Raw genomic sequence first — 26515 nt, 5'->3', positions numbered from 1 at the left:
GTCTTTAATATCTGATGGGTTTCATGAGCTACAGTCCTACACGTTGTCTTTGATATCTGATGGGTTTCATGAGCTACAGTCCTACACGTTGTCTTTAATACCTGATGGGTTTCATGAGCTACAGTCCTACACGTTGTCTTTAATATCTGATGGGTTTCATGAGCTACAGTCCTACACGTTGTCTTTAATATCTGATGGGTTTCATGAGCTACAGTCCTACACGTTGTCTTTAATATCTGATGGGTTTCATGAGCTACAGTCCTACACGTTGTCTTTAATACCTGATGGGTTTCATGAGCTACAGTCCTACACGTTGTCTTTGATATCTGATGGGTTTCATGAGCTACAGTCCTACACGCTGTCTTTAATATCTGATGGGTTTCATGAGCTACAGTCCTACACGCTGTCTTTAATATCTGATGGGTTTCATGAGCTACAGTCCTACACGTTGTCTTCTCGGACGGCTTCTGTTTCTCCTGCAGGGTTGAGTTTGTTTTGAAGGGAAGATTCAGCGTTTCCTACTTTGTACATAGTATTATAATTATTTTATTCTCTTCCCGGAAATGTCTGTTTTGTTCCACTTTTTGTAAAGTTAGGCCGTCGTTTACTTCATTTGTCTACATCTTCTAGAAGCGTACTGTTTTATAGTACTTTAATAAAATGCTCCTCGTTTTAAGCTCTCTGTCAGTGTCTCACTTTTTAACATGTTCAGTTCGTCAATAAATTCAGATTTGTTGCAAAGTTGTCTTTCATGGTGAAACGATGATGAGAAATGTTGACTGGGAGGTTTTGGGTTTCTTACAGCTCAGCAGACACACACAGCCGTCCGTGACGTTAATCCCAGCTGACCGCTCTGTGGTGTCTGAGCGGTGAAGCATCGATGATTAAAACAACAGCCTGTTCTTAAACTAACAGACAGCTGAGCTCGGAGGCTCACACTCGGACTCGCCTCCGTACCTTCGGAATAAAACACAACTCATTTATCAGCTTCAAGTGATAATTCATCTGATGTCTGATAACCTGATATATTGAGTTTGGAGATAAACAGGTACTCAAGTTGTGTTTTTCAGTATTTTGAGATATTTGTATTCAGTTACAGAAGGAAATATTTGATGGATTTAATTTGTAACATTGAATTTCTCGAGTTTAATTTGGATTATTTTAATGAAGTTAGAGATCTAAACATTACAACCACCACTCCTCTGTATGGACAGCCTATCAGGGCTCAAACATTTAAATTAATTTAAAGTCAAAGTAAACTTTATAGTCCATTTTCGCCATTCTGGACATCCAGAATAATCGAAAAGTCGTTTCTATAGGAAACATGATGCTGGCTCTATACATAACTATAACAATTGAATAATATAAAATATACAAATTACAAATATAATCCCCAAAGAGAGTATGTGTATGGGAAATATCTTATTGAAATAAAGTATTTAAAAAAATAAATAGGTGTGTATCATTATGTTTAAATTGTTTAAATTCTTACAAGAATCTGAATGATTTTATTTAAAACTGCCTGCAATTTTTTTTAAATCACAAGAAATTCTGAACTGTTTGAATAAAGTTGGGCAGCACTATTTTTACATCTCTTTTAAAGCTGTTAAATACATAAACGTTGATTAAATGCAACGTTTGTCTGTTATTTGTTTCTACTTTCCCTATTTTTTTGTAAATCTTTTTTTTTAATTTCAGCCTTTAAACCCCACTTAATAATAAATTTAGGGAAGAAATAATTGCCCACTGGGTAATGTGGAAAGTATAGCCGATGATTTAAACAGCTCTTATTTTGAAGGTGCCACCGGAAGGCACTTGAGGTTTTTGACGTTGAGAAGAGAGGGAGGACACTTCACAATCACAGAGACTCACAGTTTGTTGTTCAGGTGAGTCCTCGGACTAAAGTTGGACTTTTGATTTGAAAGAAGAAGAAAAGTTTGAGTTTATTTGTTTTCTCACCGGAAGTGCTTCTGAACAGCTCGGCTCAGTGTTGGTGTTGTTTTTATTTATTTATTTATTTTTTTAAATCTTGTGGACTGGATCTGGATCTGGATCTTTGGGAGCAGCTGCAGCCCGATGCAGACAGGTGATGGATGTCAGCAGGGATCAAGGTGAGCAGGTGCACTGACAAAGACACTTCCTGTCACAGTTTTTCCGTGGAAGAAAAAAAAAAAGCAGAATAATAATAATGGGCGTTTTCTGAGTGTGAGAGAAGAAGAAGAATGTGAGGAGGACAGACAGTTCACCGCCTGTCTGTTTCTCCCTCTCTCTACCTGTCTGTCTGATTCATCGGTACATTAAAATCTGTGCAGGGAATATTTACAATCACTCTGAAAGAGAGAGAGAGAGAGAGAGACAGAGAAAGAGAGAGAGAGAGAGAGAGAGAGAGACAGAGACAGAGAGAGAGAGAGACAGAGAGAGAGAGAGAGAGAGAGAGAGAGAGAGACAGATAGAGAGAGAGACAGAGAGAGAGAGAGAGACAGAGAGAGAGACAGAGAGAGAGAGAGAGAGAGAGAGAGAGAGACAGAGAAAGAGAGAGAGAGAGAGAGAGAGAGAGACAGAGACAGAGAGAGAGAGAGACAGAGAAAAGAGAGAGAGAGAGAGAGAGAGAGAGACAGAGACAGAGAGAGAGAGAGACAGAGAGAGAGAGAGAGACCAGAGAGAGAGACAGAGAGAGAGAGAGAGAGAGAGAGAGAGAATACTGAAAGAAAAGAGGTTTTTATGGCTGCCTGTGAGTCACAAGTTTGCCTTAGAGTGACTTATAGTCTGCAAACACTCACACACACACACTCTCTCTCTCTCTCTCCCTCACACACACACACACACACACACACACACACACAGTTTCCTGTAAACTGTTTGCAATCATGACAGTTTGGTGTGATAATCTGGTTTATCTGTGGAGGGTTTTTTCTGGAGCTCAGATTCTTCAAGTAGAAACGTCGAGGAGTTATCGGTGAAATGTTTCGGCTTCGGTTTCTTTCACGAGTGTTATTGTCACAAGAAGCCTCCTCACTGATTTCACAGTGTAATAGTCTTGTTGTGTAATCCATCAGTGCCTCTGATTACATGTGAGCAGCCGTGGAAAAGCAAAGTTCATTTAGCTGCTTTAAAGAGCTCGTGTTGTCAGGTCTCAGAGTTGATCTTTACTCAGTCGGGTCTCCGTCTCGGACTAGCAGGACTCCAGATTTCAAATCAAGACCACCATGCTCCGCTGTTTCATGTCACTATCAGTGATATTTATGGTCTGGGTCTCGGAGCACTCTGGTCTCGGGTATATCATGATCGATTTATACTTCGACTGTTCTTAAAACATCAGTCTCTAACTTTTCGTCCGATCTCAGAAAAGCAACGATGCATCTGTTCAACATCTGTGTCTTGTTGATATCGGCCTTGTTGACAAACATCGGCATGGACCGATGTTTATCTGTTCACCGCTGACACCTCGTACACCGATAGCTGCTGATTCAGAGAAGAGTTTTTTTATGGGACAGGTGACGGATCGTGACGTTGGAAAACATGAGAGAGCGTGGAGGCATTGTGGGAAGTCATGAAACAAACATCGGCTGAATTGATATTTCGAATATGAGCCCGAGGCTGTGTCGTTATCAGTGTCACTCTGCAGGTTGACTGTGAGGGGGGGATATTTAAGGTTTCCAGAGGAGGGATGGTCCAATCAGATTGCTCGGTCTGAGCTGGCTATATCCTGCAGCTTCTTCATTAAAGCTCACTGTAACAGTCTGATCGGTCTCCAGCAACCTTCAGAGGACTGTTTGCCTCGCTGAATGTTGCACCAACTTTGTTTGATGGAAAATGGCAAAAAATTAAAACAAACCAAACAAACTTTAATCAGCTTAAAATCCTCAACTTGTCAGAAGAGTCGGGAACAGAAGTTCTATTATTCAGTGGGGGTCCGTGAGGTAGGAAACCACAGATTGTGAATATTATCAGACTGGAGTGACGTCATCCATCTGTTCCTGCAGGGGGCGCTGGAGGCTCATCAGCAGCAGCCGCCCTGCTGGAAATGCTGTCTGATTTTGAGTCAAGCTAACGACAGGCTGAGAGCTGGAGCTGAGGCGGGTTTTAACCGTTACACGGCGCCCACCTGTCAATCATGTCAGCTACACGCCGCTCTATGGAGAACAAGTATCGTTTTTTTTATAATGAAAACGGAGCAGCGTTAAAAATAATCTCCCCCCCGCACAGTGTGTGTGTCAGCCACGACAAGAACTGATCACACTGATCCTGGAGCCGGACGGCCAGGATTTTTGCACTTCTGCAATTTAAAGATGAATTTATGAATTTAAATAACACACATAAAATGTGGATTAGTCATTTTGCACCCAGTGTTTGAGTTTGAATTGATAAAAACCTCATTAAGAGAAGCTCCTCTTTAAATTTCAATTTAAGATGTTTGAAGATGAAGATGTTCAAATAGTAAATGATGTTTATGCTAAAAAAAAAAAAAAAAAAAAAAATGTTTGAATCAATAATGCTAATAATGTTTCTAATGCTAATAATGTTTCTAATGCATCTAAACAGCCAGTAGATGAAGTCCAATATATTCTCAAAGTAAATAAAAGCAGGAGCTCAGACTCTGTTTGGAGGAATGTCGTTCTGCTGCTGTCAAAGAACAAAGAAGTTTGTTGAGCTGACGTTTGTTCTCAAACTAATCAACATGTTAGTATCTGCAGTATGCTGCCCTGCGGGTTCATAGTGTGTGTGTGTGTGTGTGTGTGTGTGATTAGCATGTTGACTAGCAGCTGTACAGAACATTGCGTCAGACTTAACAAGTTAAGAGATTCAGTGAGTCAGTAAAAAGTCTCGTTGGCAGAATTTCAAACTGGGATGTAATAATAGTTCAATCCTTGTTTTGAAGCGATGGCGACAAAAAGAGAAGTATCAAGGCTCAGATAAAATATGTGTTTCAACCACTCGGCTTCTTCGCTCTGCACTAAGACGTGATACTGCAGGATTCCTCTATAATTCAGACCGTGCAAAACACTGAAGGAGAGAATCTGGATTTACAAGGCGAACATGAGAGCACGTTTTTTAATGTTGATTTGAAGATCACGATGGTAGCTGCAGACTTGATCTTGAGCTCAGGTGCCCTGCTCAAATGGTACCGTGGCAGTGCTCAGGAAGTGTACTTTAAGATCTAGTTATCGTGTTATATAAATATATATATATATATATATATATGTTTTTTTTGTAAGGGTCTGGGTTGTGTTTCGACCTGTTGACCTGAGATCAGCTGCTCTCTGAAGAGTCCGAGCAGGTCAGCGTTTCCTCGTCTGTTTCCTGAAAGATGACCTCACTTTGCGTCCAGATTCTTCCCCAGCAGGAAATGATGTCATCCGACCTGCCTGAAGATAACGCAGACTGACACACACACACACACACACAGAATATTTACCTCTAATCGGCTGCTTGTCGTTGTTCTTTGCTCCTAAATAATACGAGATGCTTTTGAGTTTTTGTTTCTCGTTCTGAGACGAGTTCACCCTGATCAGATCGGGGCCCCGGTCCCTCATGTGAAGATCCTCCTGATAAACTGCTCCAATGCACCTCACTTGGCAGGCGTGGCCCCTTTTTATGCAAATGCATAAGTCAAAGTCTTCACATTAGTTTGACTCTTATTTTCTGTCACTTTGACCTTCTCATGCTTTGCCTTCTTTGTGTGAGAGGAGGCCTCCGCTTCGTGCTGCTCAAACAGAACAAAATAAAAACACAAGAGGAATAAGATGAAATCATCAGAGCGGGTGAGTGATGAAACGATGAAACATGATGTGACCTGATTTGTTCGTGTGACCGAAGTGAAAACTCTTCACAAGAATCTCTCTCTCCCGTTTGTGAACGCGTCGAGTTTAAAGTCTGAAAAACTGTTCAGTGAGAAAAAAGATTAAAAACAGATGAGGAGCGAAAGATTCAACAGAGAGACGAGCCTGCAGCCAAACACACCTCTGAACTGGATTATAACTCTGTGTGTATCTGTGTGTGTGTGTCTCATTGTGTGGGTGTGTGTGTGTGTGTGTGTGTGTCTCATTGCGTGGATGTGTGGGTGGGTGTGCAGCATCCAGGGTGGGATCACTTTTTGCTGTTGGAAAAAGTCCTGCAACTCCCAGGAACAAATGACTCACGCACTTAAACACATACATACTTAATACATGTAATCCAGAACACACACACACACACACATACACACATACGCACACACACACACACTAAAGGACCACAAAAGCTCTGATCAGTCCAATCATACAAAACAAGTTTTAGCATCTTACTTCATCGCTAACATGCAGGAAAGTTAAACTCTGTTGAGTTTGTGTGTGTGTGTGTGTGTGTGTGTGTGTGTGTTTCCTATGAGGTCACAGAGGTCAGGAAACAGAACATGAACCAGTCTCTGTCCATAAATCCTTCATTAGTTTCTCACCACTTGCTTGTTTTAAACCTCTTTTATATTTAATGTGTCATCAGCTAAATCAACGTAGCATAAAAATATCCACCGCTGTTTACGGAGAGCTGAGACAGGAAGTCAGGTCACGTCAAACACAACACTTTATTCTCGTGCTGCTGGGACTTCTGCGCTTGGAAACGGAGAAACGTTAACGGGTCTGTCAGGGTCGGAAGCAGGAAGTCCTCCCGTAGATCCGATCTGGTTTTCAGCCTGCTCGGTCCACGGAGGACGTGACGGCGTGAGATTATCCGTGGTTGGTGTGATCGCACCTGCTCGGGCGGATCAACCTGTCAGCAGTGTTCTGAAGTTCCCTGACGTTTTTTATTTATAGCTAACATACCCAACGTTTAATAAGCAAGAGTCACTTAAATACCTTTAAAGGGAGGGCAGAGTCAATTATCGTCTTTATGTAAAGGAGGTAAAAAAAATTACCCTTCAGAGTTTATGAGCGTCACTCAGACGGACTTTTGTTCCTTATAAATGTCACATTAGCATCTCCTCTCCTTCACCGAGTTTCCCCTCAAGGGTTAATAATCCAAGTGATCCCAGCAATCCCAGCCTAAAATACTGATAAACACTGCAGGCCGTTGATTGGTTAAAAACACAAGCAGGATCAGGCTTTACTGAACCAAACCAAACTGCTCTGATCCATACTGGACCCACTGTGGCCTTTACAGTTCACATGCACTGACCTGCAGGTACCAGCAGGGGGCGCTGTGGTCAAACCTTAATCCCTGAAATAAAATACATCAACAGATGTTTACTAAGTGCTAAAGTGGTAAAAAAAAAAAAAACAGCAACAAAAAAAACAAAGCAGAGAGGAATCATCAGTACGCAATGTGATAGCCAAAGTAAAAAAAAAAAAGAAGAAGAAGAAGAAAGAAATGCACAAGGACAACAAGTCTGATGAGGTCAATGTTGATAAAAAAAAAAAAAAAAAAGAATTATGGATTAATCATTTTCTCTCTCTCTCTCTCTCTCTCTCTCTCGGTCTCTCGTCCTTCCTTCAGGTGGCGCCGACAGAAGAAAACGTCCTCCTTCCCTCTCTCTCCTGACAGCTGGTCCCTCAGAGGGGTAAGAAACAGAGAAACCTTTATAAAGACACAAACTGATGTGACGTCTGGCACGATGAGGAGAACAATCCCATCTTTTCTTTAAACAGTCCTTTTTAAAGGTTGATTTGATCGTACGATAACGTTCATCAGGGAGAACGCCGTCTCTCTCACGTCTCTCACGACTTTAGCAGAGGGCCGTGGTCAACTCGCAGGAAAACACGAGATACACGAGATGAGAGTTCTCAGGCTGATTTTTTAAAAGTATTTAAAAAATGAACTTGATGTGGAGATCTGCTTCAGACCCACAGATCGTCCCATCGGGCCTCTGGAGAAGCCGGGCCCATTCAGGCTGTAAGTGATGATGAAACGACCCTCTGGTGGTCGAGCATGTCGGTCCAGCAGAGAGCAGCGTGTTTCCTTCTTACCTGATTACAATAGATTTTATAAATGCAGAGTTTATGATCTCTGTGTGTTTTTTTTAGTGCTGGTGTCTCTGTGTCTCCTGCAGCTCCTAATAATAGACAGCCTGTTTCCCCCGACGACCGTCACTTCCTGTTTGTCCAATGGGAGCTGAGTGGACACACACACACACACACACACACACATTGTGAAGGTTCCTCTTCCTGAGGGTCTGTAGATCCACTCAGATAGGAGGGGAAGCTGAAGGAGGTTGAGACTGTGACAGAGGAGGAGGAGGAAGGCAGCGGTCAGGTGAAGGTGGAGAAACTGCGGGAGGAGAAATACAGAAGAGGTGACAAACTGGAGGAGGAAGAGAAGAAGAAGACGACGAAGACGAAGAGGAGGAGGAGAGCACGGCGTGGAGTTTAGAAAACAGAGAGGAGGAGGACTGTTGCAATGTGACTGTGAAGGAGGAAGAAAGAGGAGGAGAGAAGACGGACAGCTGATGTGACTTTGGAGTAAAAAGAGAGAAGAAGAAGAAGAAGGAGGAGGAGGAAGAGGAGGAGGAGGAGGAGAAGAGGAGCATCAGATGATTGTTTGCTGTGTTTGAGGAGCAGATCTGATCTGGATGATGGGCTGCTGTCTGTTTGTTTACTATCGGGTGAGTTTGTGCGTCTGTGTCAGTGATGAGAGGATTCACTCATGTTTCACGCCGTCGTCTTAAAAGGTGATGAATCCGTTGTTTTGCATTTTGAAAACTGGTTGAAGCTTCGGGATGACTGATGCGTGGGTTTGTCCCCTCACAGTCCTCGACTCACACTTCATCTTGGCTGCTTTAAAGAGAGAGAGACAGAGAGAGAGAGCTGGTCCTTTCACATTCACAGTAAAGTTAAAAGTCATGATTATGTCAGAGAGCAAAAGGAGGGGACGTCCTCCTTTTAATGACCCAAAATCAAGTTTTTTTCGACATGCTGAAAAATGTTCAAAACTCGAGGAAGAGCCTCTTCTGTCGTTTGTTGTTTTGCCTTCGAATATCGCCGCGAGCTAGATGAGATAACGTGCATGACATTTGGATCAGACGCAGCGTGGAGTGTTTGCAGGCTGTCCAAGTTTAGCTCATTTGAATTTGCAGGTTCGTTAGTTACAAAGGAAGAAGGTGCAATAACAACGAGCTGAAAGATCACCGGCGTCCACCGACATCGGTGCATGTGGACTGGGCGAGCAGCGGCAGAGTCGTGCAGCTCCACAAGTCACAGACACACCCGGGCGAGCGCCGTTTGTCAGGAGGCTTAAAGCCCGCCTCCGCTCCAACCAAAGTGATCCTTTGGTTTGGATGTGGATCGAGTAAACACCCTGGACCGGTCACCAGCCAATCACAGAGCTGACATGTGTGTGTTTGGACTGTGGGCGGACGCCATGCACGGGGACAACATGCAGACTCCACACACACACACACACACAGAGAGGCTCCTGTCAGACGGGGATTCAAACCAGCAACCTCCTCTTTGTGAGGGGACAGAGCTGACCACTGTGTGTTCACCAAAGCGATGTGTAGCTTAGACCTTGTATGGTCAAGAGAGGCAGACTCCGCCTCCTCTGTCCTTTTGTTGTTTCCATAGCGACAGTGAGTTAAAGGTAAAGCCTGAAGGTTATGTAACGTCCGACCGACAACAAAGTCTCTACACAATACTGAACAAACAGCACACTTCCTGCTATTGTTACACGCCGCTACACTGCTCCCAACATCCTCCTCCTCCGCCCTCCTCTTTTTCCTCCTCCTCCTCCTCCTCCCCCTCCCGTCTCCTTTTAACTCCTCTCCTTCCTCCTCCTCTCCTTCCTCTCCCGCTCCCACCTCCTCCTCCTTCCTCTCCCCCCTCCCATCTCCTTTTAACTCCTCTCCCGCTCCCACCTCTGTCTCTACCTCCTCCTCCTTCTCCAGCCTTTCCGCCTCTTTCTCCTGCTCCTTCTCTCCTCCCATCGACTCGCCTTAGCCTCCCTCCCTTCTTCCCCTTCTCCCCTTCCTTGTCCCCCTTTTTTCTCCTTCCTCTCCCCCTTCCCACTTCTCCTCTTCCTCCTCTCTCCTTTGTTTCTCCTGCATGCTCTCCCCCCCTTTTCTTGTATTCACCTCTCTTTTTTTCTCTTCCCCATCCTTGTCCTCCTTCCTTCCTTCCTTCCTTTCTCTCCTTGTCTCCTTCGGCCCTTCCCTTCTTTTCTATCCATCTACCCTCTCTCTTCCTTTTCCTCATCTTTCCTTTAGTCCTTTCCTCTTTCCTTGTCCTCTCTCCTCCTCTCCTTCCTCTCCCACCTCATCTCCCCTCCTTCTGTTCGTCTCCATCCTTTCCTCTTTTTCTTATCTCGACCCTCCTCCTCCTCCTCCTCCTCCCTGTCCTCCCTCTCCTCATCCTGATACAGCTGTTTGCCCTCACTGACCCTTCTCAATCATCAGGTGTGATTTCCATCTCTTTCTGTCGTCACGGCAACGCTCTTGTTTGTTATTTTCCCACGTATATCTGCACCTGAACAACAATGCTTGGCATTGTTTTTTTTTTTTTTTTTCTTTCTTTAGTTATAACGAGACGCCGCCTACAGGGACCTCCTCGAACACACAACATGTTCACAGTGAATCAGAATAAACAAAATCTAAAATCAGATATTTGACTCTTTTAGTTAATGAAGTGTTTAAGGTTTGTTTTTTACTGTCAGAGAGAGGACAGTGGAGGAGCCACGAGCCGGATTTCAACCCGCGGCGCTTCACTTGGAGGACCAAAAGCCTCCGTACATTTTATTTTATTTAACCTTTATTTATCCAGGAAAAATCCCATTGAGATTAAAAACCTCTTTTTCAAGGGAGTCCTGGCCAAGAGGCAGCAAACACATCACACAGTCAGACTCACAACATACAGACAAGTAACAGAAATTAAAATTATAAAAGACAATGAGTGATAAAAACATTTTTAAAAACAGTTACACGTAAAGGAGTGTGTCTCAAGTTCTCTCCGCTTGGATTTAAAAGCATTTAAAGAAATCAGTTCAGTTATTTTCCCGTCTTTTTGGAGCATGTTCCATGTAGAAGGAGCCGAGTGGACGAAAGCCTTTTTTCCCAGTTCTGTCCGTTCAAATGGAACAGACGGCAACAACTGATCATTGGAACGCAAACTGTAAGGATCAATACTTCTCCGTACGATAAGGTCACAGATGTATGAGGGCAGGAGCCCGAGCATGGCCTTGTCAATAAAAGTGCACCAGTGTCTTCGCCTCCTGGTGGACAAAGAAGGCCATCCCACTCGGGGCGGCACACTAACCACTAGGCCATGGTCAGGACTTGATGGAAGGCATTAGCAACAGGAAACATGATGCTAACAGACCAAATGCATCCGAACATCACAAATATAAAACGTTCTGATTACTGGTTTTTTTTTTTTGCAAGATGAAATAAATTAGAATAAAATCGAGATTTACTGTATGAAATATACTTTAAGAACAAGTATATATGTTCATAGCACTGAAAAAGTTCAACTCTGTGTTTAGTTTCATCCTGCAGGACCGACCGGCTCACTCGTCTCTGCTGCCGCCGCCTTTTCTGTTTCACCTGTTTTCTTCTATTTATTGTCCGTTGGACTTTCTACGACTTCCTGTCCTTCTTATGTTGTGTGCACGAACGTGAAGACTGGAAAACAAATTGCCCTCTCACAGGATAATACTAAAGACGCCCCTGAACCCTGAAGTCTAAATGTTGCTCTAATGTTTTTGATGACAGCTACGTTTTTTATTTACTTTTAAATATAATGAATTATAATTGTGTCTGATTGAAGTTTCTTAAAATTTGGCAACAATTAGGCCCTCGAGCAGAATCAGCTTCTTTGTCCCATTATTTATGCTCACACACACACACACACACACACACACACACTTTTTACTGATTATGAGCTCTAAATGTGTTCAGACACGTGAGCAGGAAGCTGCAGGTTTTCTGTCACTGAGTTTATGAATAGAAATATAAACTGTTGAGGTCTTTTATTCGGCGTGGTGATAAACCATCACTTTGTGTGTCTTACATAATGTCCTGTGTGTTTGTGTGTTTGCAGAAGAAGAGGAAGCAGGCCAGCAGAGATGCAGACTCCCTCAGCCTCTGCAGTCTGGACATCAACGTGAGTTCATCTCCTCTCATTGTTTTGAATCTGAACGTCAGGTTGGATTCTGCGTCGACTTTCAATAAGCGATGAAGTGTGTCAGGAAAGCTGTTGAGTTTTACTCCGAGCAGACTGAGCACTTCCTGTTTGTGTGATTCACTACATGAGATGACCTGAATGAACCATAATCACTCCTAAGATTTGTAGATTTTTCTCCTGTTGGATTCAGGAGGTGATTCTGCTCTGCTGTGTTTTAAACTCGTCCGTGTAGCAGCTCAAAAAAAAGGGATTTTCTGGATGTTTTTGTTTAAAGCAAAAATAACTGCAGAGATTTTAAAATAACACAGTAATAATGCATCCACAGGTCGATTGGATCTAATTATAGAAGCATGTTTTGGTCAATGCAACACTTAAAAGCCTTATGAACCTTTTTTCACTTTGTATTCTCTGATTTATTTCTTCATATTTTGTTCATAGAGGACTCCAATAATCTGATCTGATCCAAACGTATCCCTTAATAAAGTGTTGCTCATTGGGAGCTGAACACCTGCATGCTGTTTGCTTGGATGTGCACACACAAGTCTTTGTTCTCAGGACTCAAATAATCCACATGAACAAGAAATCATTTATAAAAAACCATAATGCAACATCAGACAGATTCACTGGAGGTCACAGACCTGGCTCCTACAGCTGGCTCCTTTGTGCACTCCAAAGGCAAAAGCTCCCCCTGGTGGCCATTGTCAGTTTTTACATGCAAACGTCTCGTGCAGCGATGAATTATTTCAGTCAGATTAACTAAATTGGTAAATGCTTGAAATGGTTGTTGCAGCTTGTTGCAGAGCGGTCTACGCTCCAAGCTCGTCACTCCCTGCAGGTTTTATTTGACATGCAGAAATCTGAGGAGAAATCGTTTTAAACCCCCCCCCCCCCCCCCCCCCCCCCCCCAGCCACGATATGAGACTACAGTGGTGATGACAGAGTCGAGGGTAAAGCTAGAAATCTTGAAGCTATAATAGGCCGCACATTCAGGAGGATGTGTGTATATCAACGATATCCATAAATACTGAGAAACCCTGTTTTGTCTCCAATATTAACATTAAACCAAGTCAGTTACATGTAAACACATTTATTTAAAGGGGACATCTGCTCCTCCTCTTCAGGTTGAATAAGTCTCAGAGCTAAACATGTGTGTGAAGTGTGTTGTTGTAAATCCACTCTGATCCTGTATTTGATCATGTCTATAAACCCCTCTATTTCAGCCCTGCTCAGAACAGGCTGTTTCTGTGTCTGTCGCTTTAAATATGTAAATGAGCTGTGTCTGACCACGCCCCCTCTCTGGAAGGGCTCGGGTGTACTCGCTGCTTTCTGGCTCCATGTCCTATTGTTTACGGTGAGAAGGCAGACTCAGAGGGCAGAACAAACACCTAGCTGTGGGAGTGTCACCCACCTGGGGGAGGGGCTACTGCCCTTTGTGATGTCATGAAGGGGGAAATCTCCAAACGGCCTGTTTGAGCACACATTTTCTGAAAAGTGGAGCAGGCAGAAGACGGAGAGGATGGACTTTTCTCATCATTGGGGGGTTTGGAGACAGATAGAGACAGAGTTAGAGGAACAGGCTGATTGGAATTATGAGATTTGAATATTTTCCACAGAAGAAGCAGTTTTGTCCTTCGATGGTCACGGAAACAGAAAGCGCTGGAAGGGCAGACAGCGAGCAGCGAGACAGTGACTGAGCTTTGTTTCCTCCTGCATTCACTGAAGATCAGTTGTTGTATATATTCAGAGGCCCTCAGACCTCGTGTTGGGCCACTACTCGTGGACATTTTGTGTATTTTTAGCACGCCGCCAGCGGCCTGCTCCTTCCCCGGGCGTTCCCGTCCCCGCTCGGTCGAACACAGGATGTCCACCCTGTTCGATACACCGGTCTGACGAATAAACCCAAACACTCCATCAATCTTACACAGCGATGGGCCAAAACTAAACCTGGAATAAATTACACTCTATTGTTTCTGTGCTGTCACTCCTCAGTGACTCACACACACACACACACACACACACACACACACTCAGAACACTCAAGTCCATCCACCATCCTTTGTGTGATCTGTTTATCCTTTATGATGTTTTTAATGAACATTGATTTGACTTTCTTATGGACCCGTTTAAATCAGGACCGGAGGTTTTTGAAAAGTAAATATTAACATTTAAGGAGGTTAAAAAAAAAAACCTGCAGGACCAAAGAGAGTGAATTAAACATTTCCTATTGAAGTTCATTAAAAGAGTCTTTAAGAGTCTGCCGTGTGAAACATGACTCGGAGCCTCTTTGGGCTCGGCACCGTGTGGTTATAGACGTTCTCGCTGGTTAATTAATTGGAGTCGAGCGCCTCGGGCTCACGTGAACACTTATTGATGTTGTTCTGTAAACCAGAGGTCAGAGGTCAGAGGTCAGTAAGCCGAGCGACCATCCACATGTGTTTCCTTCCCATGGTGTCCGCTCGGCCTCCAGCAAAAGGACGGCTACTTTAATAAAGGAGGGTTTAAAGGAGGGGGAGGGGCTTGATTAAAAAATTTTAACTAATTAACTCTTTAATTAATTAATCGAAATGAATCACATTTTAATTGCATCACAATATTTGCCCTAAATAGCAACATGTCATATCAATGGATTCTAACATGTCACATAGTTTATAATGTAAGTCATTGCTTCCTTAAATATTTATCCCAGGAAAAAGGGCAAAGAGAAATGTGGCTTACGGCCCTCGAGGGGCGAATCAAGAAGGAAACCCGACCTCACCTCGTTTATTTCAGGCTCACGTGTCACAGTTCAGGAGAGGCGAGGTGGGTCTCCTTCATAAACCTGAAGGTGGATCAGTCGGAGAGACTCTGGGCGACCACGACCCAAACGCCTCGTTAACGACACAATGGAGGCGAGTGCAGGGGGGGGGGGCTTCTGTGACGTGTGTTTGAGGTCCTGGACGACGTCAGCCTGAGATTCTGATTTCAGTCACAGTGTTCATGTAAAACGATGAGCGACTCGTTTGCTTCAACTCACCGAGAGCTCGTGTGTTCAAACTAGTGTTTGCAAATGTCATTTTTCTCTCCTGAACACGTTAACGATCAATCGATCAATCGATCAATCGATTAATCATGAATAATTAATGAGCCACAACATTCACTTATTTATCTCAGTTTATGTTTCATTTAAACCGTTAATAATTTTAAGATTAATTTTCATGTTGACACGTCAGCGATTAAGACGCCAACGCCAACCCTCAAGCAAAAACTAAGAATCACTTTCAAAATGTGTTTGGGCACCCATGACACACACACACACACACACACACACACACACACACACACACACACACACACACACACACACACACACACACACACACTCATTGATTGAAGCTGTAGAACGAGGGCAGATCTCTCATTCGGCCTGCAGGCTTTTTTTCTCTCTGCAGTAATTACAGCTCAGATGAACATCGACCAGCCGTGTCGACCACGTCAACCATGACCCCGTGTGTACACACACACATGTAGCTGCTTATTAAAAACATATACTACTTTCTGACATACCGGTCCGGTACTTTTACTTTAAGCTACTCGGATCCTGACTTTCCTGTCTACTTAACAACGCCTCCTCTTTTCTGTCTTATCTTAAATAAAACCCTGAAATGGATGAAAAACAACCTCAGTGTCGATTCGTCGGTCGATATTTGATGTCCCGATTCTATCTGGGACTCTGAGCATGAAACCTTTCTGATGAAACCTTTAGAAGAAACTCAGTTATTATATTTTATTTCCCCCCCCAAAAAAAGCAGAAAAAAAGATGGTTACTGTAGTTTTTTGACAAACACAACAGAAGGTGGAAAGTGTTTATTTTTCGGGGGACTATTTTCAGTGGTGGATCAATACGCATGTTGTGCCAGCAGTCGGGCATTATATGGTGTGGATGAGTCTAAATAAAGCCCAGTGATTCATTATTGAGTAGTTTTGAATAATGGAGCTCCATGTCTCTGAGGATTAAAGAGATGAGGGAATACTTCATAATGGGCTGACTCGCCTTCGTCTTGAATAGAGGCTCAGAAAAGACTCAATAGGCAAAAAGAGGCGGACACAGCTCAAATCAAAAATTGGTACAGAAGAGGAGAAAGGAAGGAAGGAAGGAAAGTGAGTGAGTCAGAGTGAGAGAGAGAGAGGGGGGAGCATCGGCGAGCTGTGTGTTTTCAGACGAGTCCAAACGAGGGCGAGCGAACAGCCATCACAGAGAGGGAGGGATATTTAAAAGAAGAATCCTGGAATAAAAACTTCAGAAATACAGACTTTGTTTAAAGCCTGGATCCGACCGCCTTCATTTTTTAGGACAGAACAAAGACGTTTGTTTTGGAGAAATATCTGGTACCTTCAAGAACTCGACTGGATCTTGACTCGTCACTCTTTTGGCCCCCCGGTTCTCTTTGGGCTCTCTTCCAGTTTCGGACACTTTTTGAGACTTAAACGCTCTTTTTTTCCGAAGCTGCTTTGGAAAGTCTCGATGCTCTGCTCGGCCCAGACTCCTCACCGGCATCAAAGCTCTTTCAAACATTCATACCTGGATCCGGTCTCTGCACAAAACTCCATCTCTGGACCCAGTAAAGGGGAAGATCCTGTTCTGGACTTTTCATCGAGCAGTATGGTGGTAGAGAAGAGCCGATACTGCATCATGGTTCACCAGTTTGAGGCTGGATGCTCTTTGGAGTCGGCCAAGGATAACAACACTATGGGGAGACAGGTGGAGGTAAGATGGATGAAGACGTATGTAGCGATCGAGGTCTTGTTGTAAGATTTGTTTTGTTCATTGACAGTTATTTCTGTGGATGAAAAAACAACCCGGCCAATTTAATCTGTCTTGTTTAGAGAAAGGTGTAACATGGCATAAAGAGTAGGAGAATATGAGGGGAGCGTCTTTTAAATCGGAGGTGTGGAAACATTTTGGCTTCAAGACAACAACAAAAAATGAAAGAGGCGAAAAGATAACAGACGAGACAAAAACTGTGTGAGAATATCACAAGAAGACGGAGAACGACACAAACATGATGCAGCGTTTAAGGAGAAGCTCCAATCACCTCCCAATGATGAGAAAACATTAAAATCACACTGACGAGCAGGTTAGCAGCTCAAATACAATTTACCCAGTCCTAGTTTATTCCCAGTCCTAGTTTATTCCCAGCCCTAGTTTATTCCCAGTCCTAGTTTATTCCCAGTCCTAGTTTATTCCCAGTCCTAGTTTATTCCCAGCCCTAGTTTATTCCCAGCCCTAGTTTATTCCCAGTCCTAGTTTATTCCCAGCCCTAGTTTATTCCCAATCTTAGTTTATTCCCAGCCCTAGTTTATTCCCAGTCCTAGTTTATTCCCAGCCCTAGTTTATTCCCAGTCCTAGTTTATTCCCAATCCTAGTTTATTCCCAGTCCTAGTTTATTCCCAGCCCTAGTTTATTCCCAATCCTAGTTTATTCCCAGTCCTAGTTTATTCCCAGCCCTAGTTTATTCCCAGTCAGTTTATTCCCAGTCCTAGTTTATTCCCAGCCCTAGTTTATTCCCAATCTTAGTTTATTCCCAGCCCTAGTTTATTCCCAGTCCTAGTTTATTCCCAGCCCTAGTTTATTCCCAGTCAGTTTATTCCCAATTGTAGTTTATTCCCAGCCCTAGTTTATTCCCAATCTTTGGCAATCTGAGCTACTGCCGCCCCCTCTTTTTTTTTTTAAATTGATGTAAAAATCGATTTAAAAAAAAAAGAGGGGGCGGCAGTAGCTCAGTCTGTAGGGACTTGGGTTGGGAACCGGAGGGTCGCCAGCTCGAGTCCCGGCACGGACCAAGTCCGGAAATTGGTCTGGTAGCTGGAGAGGTGCCAGTCCACCTCCTGAGCACCGCCGAGGTGCCCTTGAGCAAGGCACCGAACCCCAACAACTGCCCTGGGGCGCTCTCTGTGGGCAGCCCCCTCACTCTCAGACCTCTCCATTAAATGCAGAGTGAAAAAAAAACAAAAAAAAAAAAAACGAATTTCCCCTCACGGGATTAATAAAGTATATGAAAAAAAAAAAAAAAAAAGAAATCTTAGTTTATTCCCAGCCCTAGTTTATTCCCAGTCCTAGTTTATTCACAGCCCTAGTTTATTCCCAATCTTAGTTTATTCCCAGTCCTAGTTTATTCCCAGCCCTAGTTTATTCGCAGTCTTAGTTTATTCCCAGTCCTAGTTTATTCCCAGCCCTAGTTTATTCCCAGTCCTAGTTTATTCCCAGTCCTACTTTATTCCCAGTCCTACTTTATTCCCAGTCTTGGCTTATTCCCAGTCCTAGTTTATTCCCAGTCCTAGTTTATTTTCCTGATTGGCAATAGTTCAATTTATTTGAACTCTTGCCCAGTGAGTTTGTCAGTCAGTAAACCTGCTCTAATTAGATGAACCAGTCGACTGTCGGCCGACTGCGCTGAATTGATCTCTGCCAGATTCAATCAAATCAAACGCAGAAACCCGTTTACTCGTCTCCAATGGAAACAAACTCACTATTTCAGGAAATCAACTCTGTACAATCTCCATTGAGCCAAAAGTCTTCTGAAACATTGTTGATGAACAGGACGGTGTCATCTGCGTAACGAGAGATAAGAGTGTCTTTAATAATAAGGATTATTCTGAGTTTACATGTTCAGTATTTATAATTAATTAAAGTATCTTCAGAGGCTTGAAAAGTCCAAATCTGTTGCCAAATTCAGACGTCGATTTGAAGCTGAAATCATTTTCTGTGACTCCAAGAAAAACAATGACCGTCTGCCAAAGGGCGATTTATTTGTGGTCGACAGTGAGCACTGATGGAAACCAAGTTTGAGGGTTCCTGTGTTCCAGTAGGCCAGCTTATTCTGGGACTGTCTCACTCTCACACACACACACACACACACGCACACACGCTTAAACACACATATCAGGCCTCCACACTATTAGGGTCTGTTTCTGTGTGTGAAAATGCCACCAGGCTGTTTGTCCAGACTTTCAGTGAATCAGTGTGTGTGTGTGTGTGTGTGTGTGTGTGTGTGTGTGTGTGTGTGTGTGTGACTCAATAAAGATTTTGAGTCACGCTACGCACTATTGTTTTACTTAACAACACAATGTCAGCTTTCCCGCACACTACTTCAACAACAGTCTCTTATCTAGATTCTTCTTTCTTGGTGCCTTTGAAGCTCACGTTGTTCTTTTAATGTTTTTTTTTTTTAACAACAGCAATTAATTTTATTGTGATTTTTTTGATGGACTATAGTGAAACTAAAGACATTACACATATGTTGAGTAATTTAAAGATATCATGATGTGAATTTTTTTTTTGTTAGATCCATCTGCAGACAGTTTTTGCAGATAGTTTAGACTAACACAACAAATTAAAAAATTAAATAAAATAACAACAACCAGATATAAAACGATGGTATGGACCAGATGCAAAACCCTACAATACGATATGGTTTAATACTACTACTATGTATAACGCTGCTTTGCTTTTGTGTGTGCGTTACGTGTATGAATGGATTAGTTAGCCTATATTCAGAAGACAAGAAAATAATAAAAACAGCTCAAGTCCATTTACCAATTACAGTTAGCATTTGTTAAATATTACCTGTCCTGGACACGTTGCAATGATTGGTTGCAGGACCCGGAAATACTTTCCGTTCGAATTTTTCGGCGCTTTAAAAAATGGAGAGGTTTGAAGATGAAGATGTTGGCGGAACAAGGATGAATTAGGAAGGCCTCTTTTTATTGTTTTCTGTCACCATCTGAACGTATCTGGACTCTTGTCTCCTCAGGAGCCGAGCACGAAGCGCAGTAAACTTGTATCCAGGGTGACGTCACTCGCCAACCTGCTGCCGCCCGTCAAGACAGTACCGCTGAAGAGGATTGGTCAGACGCTCCAGGTGAACCACCGCACGTCTCTAACGGTGTCTGTCCAGGCACCTACATGTCGCTGCTTTTTGGTGGTGGACTTCTGCCATCAGATGCAAAAGATGCAGATAGTTAGACATTAACAAAATAAGTTAAAATGACAAAATATCTGACAATATAATTTAAAGCTTCTTCCATCGTCTCTGCAGCGCTCCATCAGCTTTCGTAATGAAACTCAGACGGAGAGAAGCGCCGCTCATCCTCCCACTTCGTCGTCGACACTAAAGTCGCGCACCGCCCCAGCGACGGTCTCCGGCTCGTGCTCCTCCTCCATGACTCAGACACGTGTCTCATCGGCGTCAGCTCAAACTTCAAAGCGCCGCGACAGCAAACTCTGGAGCGAGACGTTCGACGTCCACCTGGGAGCGACGCAACCTTTGACCCCGAAGGAGATCAAGCGACAGGAGGTGAGAGGCTGCTGGAGTTTAAACACCTCAGACCACAGCGGCTGGTTTTAGATTTATTAATGGAGGTATTCGAGGTTCATTCTGGTCCCTTTTCTTAACAGTAGATTTAAGAGATTAGATGTGTTAGATAGATAGATAGATACTTTATTGATCCCGAGGGAAATTCAAGATTAGATGTGTTAGATTGGATATACTTGATTTTCACTCAAATTTTCCTTTTATTAATCATGCAAAAAAAATCATTCAACTTAATGCAAAATAAAAATGTAAAATATAAATACCACTGCAACTAAAATCTAAATGTCCTTTTGAAATTCTCTCTCTCTCTCTCTCTCTCTGTCTCTCTGTCTCTCTCTCTCTCCCTGCAGGCGATATTTGAGCTGGCTCAGGGCGAGCAAGACTTAGTCGAGGATCTCAAGTTGGCGAAGAAGGTAATCTAAAAACCTTTATCCGCCTGATATTCATCCTGCTGGTGTGTGTTGTGAATGCTCATGTGTGTGTGTGTGTGTGTGTGTGTGTGTGTGTGTGTGTGTGTATCTCAGGCCTACCATGACCCGATGCTGAAGCTGTCCATCATGACAGAGCAGGAACTGAACCAGATCTTTGGCACTCTGGACTCTCTGATTCCTCTGCATGAAGGTAGGATCGGCCTCTTCACGTGAACCTGACGGGACCACGTGGAGGCGATTTTTAAACCATCATTTCAATCTGCTCCGCCTCCACAGACCTGCTGAGTCGTCTCCAAGACGCGAGGAAACCCGACGGCTCCACAGACCACGTGGGACAAATCCTCACTGACTGGGTGAGTGCATATTTATCTAGGTGTGTGTACACAGAGGCTCCAGTCCTTCAGACGGACGGACCAGATTCGGGTCTAGTCTATGGCTCCTCTCCTGCATGATCCCCCCCCCCCCCTCTCTCTCTCCCTCCCAGATTTCTGCCTCCTATCTCTAAATAATAACGGGCATAAAAAGCCCAAAAAGAAACCATGAAAGCCGCCTGATTGGTGAGATTTCTCTCCACAAGGCTGAGATGTCATTTTTTCAATTCAAATTCACGATTTTTAAATTTCCCAGGCTGCCTCAGCCCGCATAACTTTTTTTTCAAAGATGCCTCACAGAGCTTTTTCCACGCCGGGGAGTAATGTGAGTTTGCAGGATTCAGGTGTGACGTCGTGTGTTTGTGTGTCCCTGCAGCTGCCCTGCCTCTCGTCCTACACGCCGTACTGCAGCAACCAGGTGAAGGCCAAGTCTTTGTTGGACCAGAAGAAGCAGGACCGGCGGGTGCAGGACTTCCTGCAGCGCTGTCTCCAGTCGCCCTTCAGCAGGAAGTTGGACCTGTGGAACTTTCTGGACATCCCCCGCAGTCGGGTGGTGAAATACCCTCTGCTGCTCCGAGAGATCCTGAAACACACGGCCAACGATCACCCGGACCGGCAGCACCTCGACGAAGCGGTGAGGAAACGAGCGTCACGATACCTGAAGACTGACGTGGAGGTGAAGTGGTTTAAAAATGATGATGTCTCTCCAGATGCTGATGGTTCAGAGCGTGGTGGCGGACATTAACAGCCGGACCGGGGAGTCGGAGTGTCAGTACTACAAGGACCGCCTGTTGTACTCCGAACACGCACACAGGGATGAACTCATCGACCGGTCCAGGACGCTCAGTTGCCACGGAGAGCTGAAGAACAACAGAGGACTCGTAAGTTCATTTCTACCATCTCCAACCCTGCGAGCCGTTTTATGATAAACCTCACACAGACCGTCTGCTCCGCTCGTTCGATCTTTCAAAGTCGGGGTTAAAAAAAAAAAAAAACTGGAATCGGGGGAATCATGAAGTTCATTCCCGCTCTCCTTCCAGAAGCTTCACGTGTTCCTGTTCCAGGACGTCCTGGTCATCACCAGGTCGGTCTCTCTGAACGAGCACCCGGTCAGCTACCAGCTCTGCCGACAGCCAATCCCCATCCGGCAGCTGGACCTGGAGGACCTAACAGACGGAGAGATGAGAGTGGGCGGGTCCATCCGAGGAGCCTTCAGCAACAACGAGCGTAGTAAGTACATTTGTTCAAACCAGCAGATTGGATCCAATGTTTTTAGTTTGGGTTCGTTCTTCACCGTTCTCTCTCTCTCTCTCTCTCTCTCTCTCTCTCTCTCTCTCTCTCTCTCTCTCTCTCTCTCTCTCTCTCTCTCTCCTTCTCGCAGCAAAAAACTTTTTCCGAGTGTCGTTCCGCTCCGGAGGTCAGCTGCAGAGTCACTGCTTCCAGGCCAGCGACGCCTTCAACAAGCAGCAGTGGATCAACTGCATCAGACAAGCCAAAGAAGCTGCGGCGCTGAGCGGAGAGCAGACGGGGCTGGGGGGCGAGATCGGGCCGATGGCGGGCGCAGGTCTGAGATTGGGCGGCGAGTCAGAGCTCGAGGATGAAAAAGGAAGCTGGGGTGAGATGGAGGCAGCGCTGGGTTTGGACGGAGAGGAGGAAGATGTGAGTGAAGGGAGACGTCTGAGTTTGGGTGAAGAGGCAGAGGTGGGTTCACCTCCAGAGACGGGGACGGGGGCGGGGCCAGTTTTGGGAGGGGGTTCGGAATTAGAGGGAGAAATGGCGTTGGACGGTGAGACGAGACGTGATGCAGGTGTGAAGATGGAGACGGGGCAGGGTGTCGGAGGTGAGACGGATGTGAAGGTGGACGAAGGAGTTGGTGGTAATGATAGTTCCCCCTCCGTCTCGCCTCCTTCTCCTCCTCCCGAGCGCGAGGTGAGGGAGGCGATGGAGGAGGAGCCGAACGACGGCGAGCGAGCGGAGGACGAGGTCGTGATGGAAACCGGCGAGGAGTTGAGTTTCAGATGCTGATGTTTGGACCAATTTAAAAAACAACAACACTGATGTTCTGCTGCTGCAGCCAATCAGATCAAAGACTCTTTAATGACGTCACCGACAGACGAAGCCAAAAGGAATATCAACGATATAAAACTCCCAACAACGGATAAGTTCAGGAACGCTTTAACTGCTGTAACCATGGTAACCCCTTCATTCTACAGCGCTACAACATGGGTCAGTTTTGCCACAACCCCCCCCCCCCGGTAACACGGATCCTGTGAGACTACTTTAAAAGACGCCGCCACGATCGATCCGTCTGTTTAACATGACCTCTTTTAGTCTTTTTATCCTCAGACTTCCTTTCAGACTTTTATTTTTTTTATTATTATTATTAAAATAGCAACGGAGTCACCACCCAAAGAGAAAACACAGGAAACAACTTGACTTTCATTTTTCATAAAACGACTCAGATTATTTGAGTGTTCAGGAAAAATTATGCAGCTCTGGAGAAAACTGAGAGACCGCTCCAAAACTTCCCTTCAATCATCTCCACGAAGCTTTTCTCTTTAACACTCTGTTCAAGTTCAACTCGTCGTTGTCTCCTCCAAGCGTGCAGCCCAGGTTCAAATCCCACCCGCGGCTCCTTTCATGTCATTCCCTCTTCGATTTCTGACCCGTCTCTCCAACAAAGGCAAAAAAAACAGATTCAAGCAAATATTGTTTTCTCATCTCTTTCCAAGAACATTTAAATGAAGGTCTGAATATTGAACTTGTTTTCTTTGTATTATTCAAGGCCTTAAAAAACACAGCTTCTTTGTTGTGATATTTAATGTTACACAAATAATATTTCATTTGAAATTTTTGATAAATAAGGATAATCTTTATTGATCCCCCAATGGGGGAAATTTGGGTGTCACAACAGCTCCAAAAAACAGTAAAACAGGGAATATAAACAGCATGAAATAGCAAAAAGAAAAAGAACAGCTATGAGCCAGTTTACATGAATTAAATAAAGGGGTTAAAAATACAATAGACCTAAATAATACAAGGCATAAACACGATGTGGAAAGACAGATCAGGAATTAAAACACAGTGTTTAATGTTTTATACATAAAAACAAAAAACAACCTGTTCTCAAATATAAACCTCTTCACAGTAATTAAAAAAAAGTGTATTTTTTGCAGCGGTCTCTTCAGTTTTTTTTCAGAGTAGTTGCACCACTGTTGCTCTTGTGCAATTCATGGTCTCACCACCAAATACTCCTCCAGGGTTCTGACCCGAGACGATACCAGTGATTCTGAACCCGATGGTGAGTCGTGGAGCCGTTTTCAGTGTCTGCAAAAAAAAACTGGTGTCAAAAGAGTTTTTCAAGCACTTCTTTAAACGTGCTTCTTTATTTTAGTTTATTGCTTCTGTCAAATGTTTTGCAATCGTCTGAGTTACATGACATTTCACACAAGCTGCAAAATCTGCACAATTATGAATTAAATAAATCTGATTGGTTGAAAAAAAAATATCAGAATGTGGGTCAGGGTCATTCAGGGAGGAGTTGGAGGCGGGTCCCGAGGCGAGTTGAGAACCACTGGACTATGTGTGAAAATGGACCGAGGCTCTAAGCCAGAGCTTTAGTGCCTTAAATCTTTCCAATGGCCAGCAGGGGGCGACTCAACCAGTACAAACCTCTCCTCTCCTTTGATTTATTACCTCAGTAAGCTTTCTCTTAATGAGTAAATCATCATTTTTGGTAAATGAAATGTTTTGCTTTTGGGGTTTTACGAAAAGTTGGATTTTAGAAGCTTCGTAATTGTCTGCTTTTTAAAAAGTTTATCTGACTCGTATCAAAGTATAATTTAAGCATTAATTACTGCTGTTGGTAATAAAGAGGGATTATGTCCTGGAATAAACAACAAGATTTACTGCCAGTGAACAGTTTACAGACGTTACAGATGTGAAGAAAATTCCAGCTATCCTTGCAAAAATGACCTTCCCCTCACTGCATACTCCGCTTATCCCAAATAGTTGTGCAATAATGCAATTCAGGAGAGACGTGGTTACCAACGCAGTATTTGTGTTTGAGCAATGAATCTACTGGAAGCATTTGCAGGACAATCAGCTTGTCTTGTGCAGTTTGTCCTTTTAAAAAAAATAGATGTTATTAAAGGTAAATGTTGAGTCTTTCAGGGCAGTCAGAACAATCATGAAGGAGGAGTCTGTGTGTATTTACTGTATGTATGTAAAGAGTGTATATTAAACCTGTCTGTATATGAATGTAGGAAAAACAAGCCAAACATGTCTTCTGTGCTTAGACATTAAACATGAAACATGACGTAACAACATCAAGACAATCTGTTTGATATCACTTCTGTTAAACTGTCGTGATCGTGTTGTTCCTTATGAAGACGAATGATGATGCAATAGATAACAAAGGAAAAACCAGGTGGGATGGAAACCTGTTTCTGAAGCTCCAAAGACCGGTTACTTGCACACGCCAAAATACTAAGAGAACATGTCTCAGAAAATACTTGTACATACCGTCATCTAACGTGTGGTCAAACATAAATAAACGGTTTTAAAAATAAGCTTTTTTACTGAATGGGTGGTTATTTTATTTAATGAAGACCAAATGATTTCTGATTTTTGTTTCTTTTTATTTAAAATGGACAAATCGTTTAACAAGAGCAACAAAGTCACACATGTAAATGTGCCAGATTTGGCCATACAGGCTGATTTTAATCTGCAATCCCTGGCAAATTAAACAATTACATTTTGTTGCCTTTAAAACAAAGCACAAAATTCAAAACAAAACATTGATTATTACAGGCTGTATAGAAATAATCAGTCTTTCTCATGATGGTCTCATTGATTTTACGTTTTACGTCCGCCATTTGTATTCTCTGTATCGAAGGAGTGAGGTCGACTGGGAAAACTCAGGAGGCGGGGCTTATTGCATTTAAAGAGACACACACACCAAAACAGAGCGTTCTGAGAGAGCTGGTTTTTGCAGGGTCACAAACCTCCTCTGGTGCTCGACTCATGTTATATTTTAAAACACAGAGACTGTTTAAAAAGGTGAATAAAGGGGTATAATGTGTCCCCTTTACTCATGTTATATTTTAAAGCAAAAAACCCCCCCAAAAAAACCCTGAATTTCAATAAAGTATCTATCTATCTATCTATTTATCTATCTAAAACACAGAGCCTGTTTAAAAAGGTGAATAAAGGGGTATAATATGTCCCCTTTACTCATGTTATATTTTAAAACACAGAGACTGTTTAAAAAGGTGAATAAA

General features: G+C 43.5%; 1 protein-coding gene across 5 annotated transcripts; it reads left to right on the top strand.

Annotated features, from left to right (window-relative positions):
• Nucleotides 1-1768: 1768 nt before the first annotated feature.
• On the top strand, nucleotides 1769-25801 carry arhgef3 (Rho guanine nucleotide exchange factor (GEF) 3). 5 transcript variants are annotated; one of them, XM_079341641.1, is made up of 13 exons: nucleotides 1769-1886; nucleotides 2041-2111; nucleotides 7468-7531; nucleotides 11997-12059; nucleotides 19871-19978; nucleotides 20156-20413; nucleotides 20782-20844; nucleotides 20956-21052; nucleotides 21139-21215; nucleotides 21610-21867; nucleotides 21944-22114; nucleotides 22274-22463; nucleotides 22615-25801. In XM_079341641.1, the coding sequence occupies exons 2-13, from the start codon at nucleotides 2077-2079 to the stop codon at nucleotides 23256-23258; spliced, it is 2028 nt and encodes a 675-aa protein (XP_079197767.1). In that variant the 5' UTR covers nucleotides 1769-1886; nucleotides 2041-2076; the 3' UTR covers nucleotides 23259-25801. The 5 variants fall into 5 exon arrangements, with proteins under 5 accessions (XP_079197767.1, XP_079197768.1, XP_079197766.1 ...); XM_079341643.1 differs by lacking the exons at nucleotides 1769-1886; nucleotides 2041-2111 and adding exons at nucleotides 6782-6875; nucleotides 8021-8572; XM_079341642.1 differs by lacking the exon at nucleotides 1769-1886 and having other exon boundaries at nucleotides 1978-2111; nucleotides 12000-12059.
• Nucleotides 25802-26515: the final 714 nt, after the last annotated feature.

Source organism: Symphodus melops (genome assembly GCF_947650265.1).
Source record: "Symphodus melops genome assembly, chromosome: 4".
Classification (NCBI taxonomy): Eukaryota; Metazoa; Chordata; class Actinopteri; order Labriformes; family Labridae; genus Symphodus; species Symphodus melops.
This window is presented reverse-complemented; position numbering and strand designations above follow the sequence as displayed.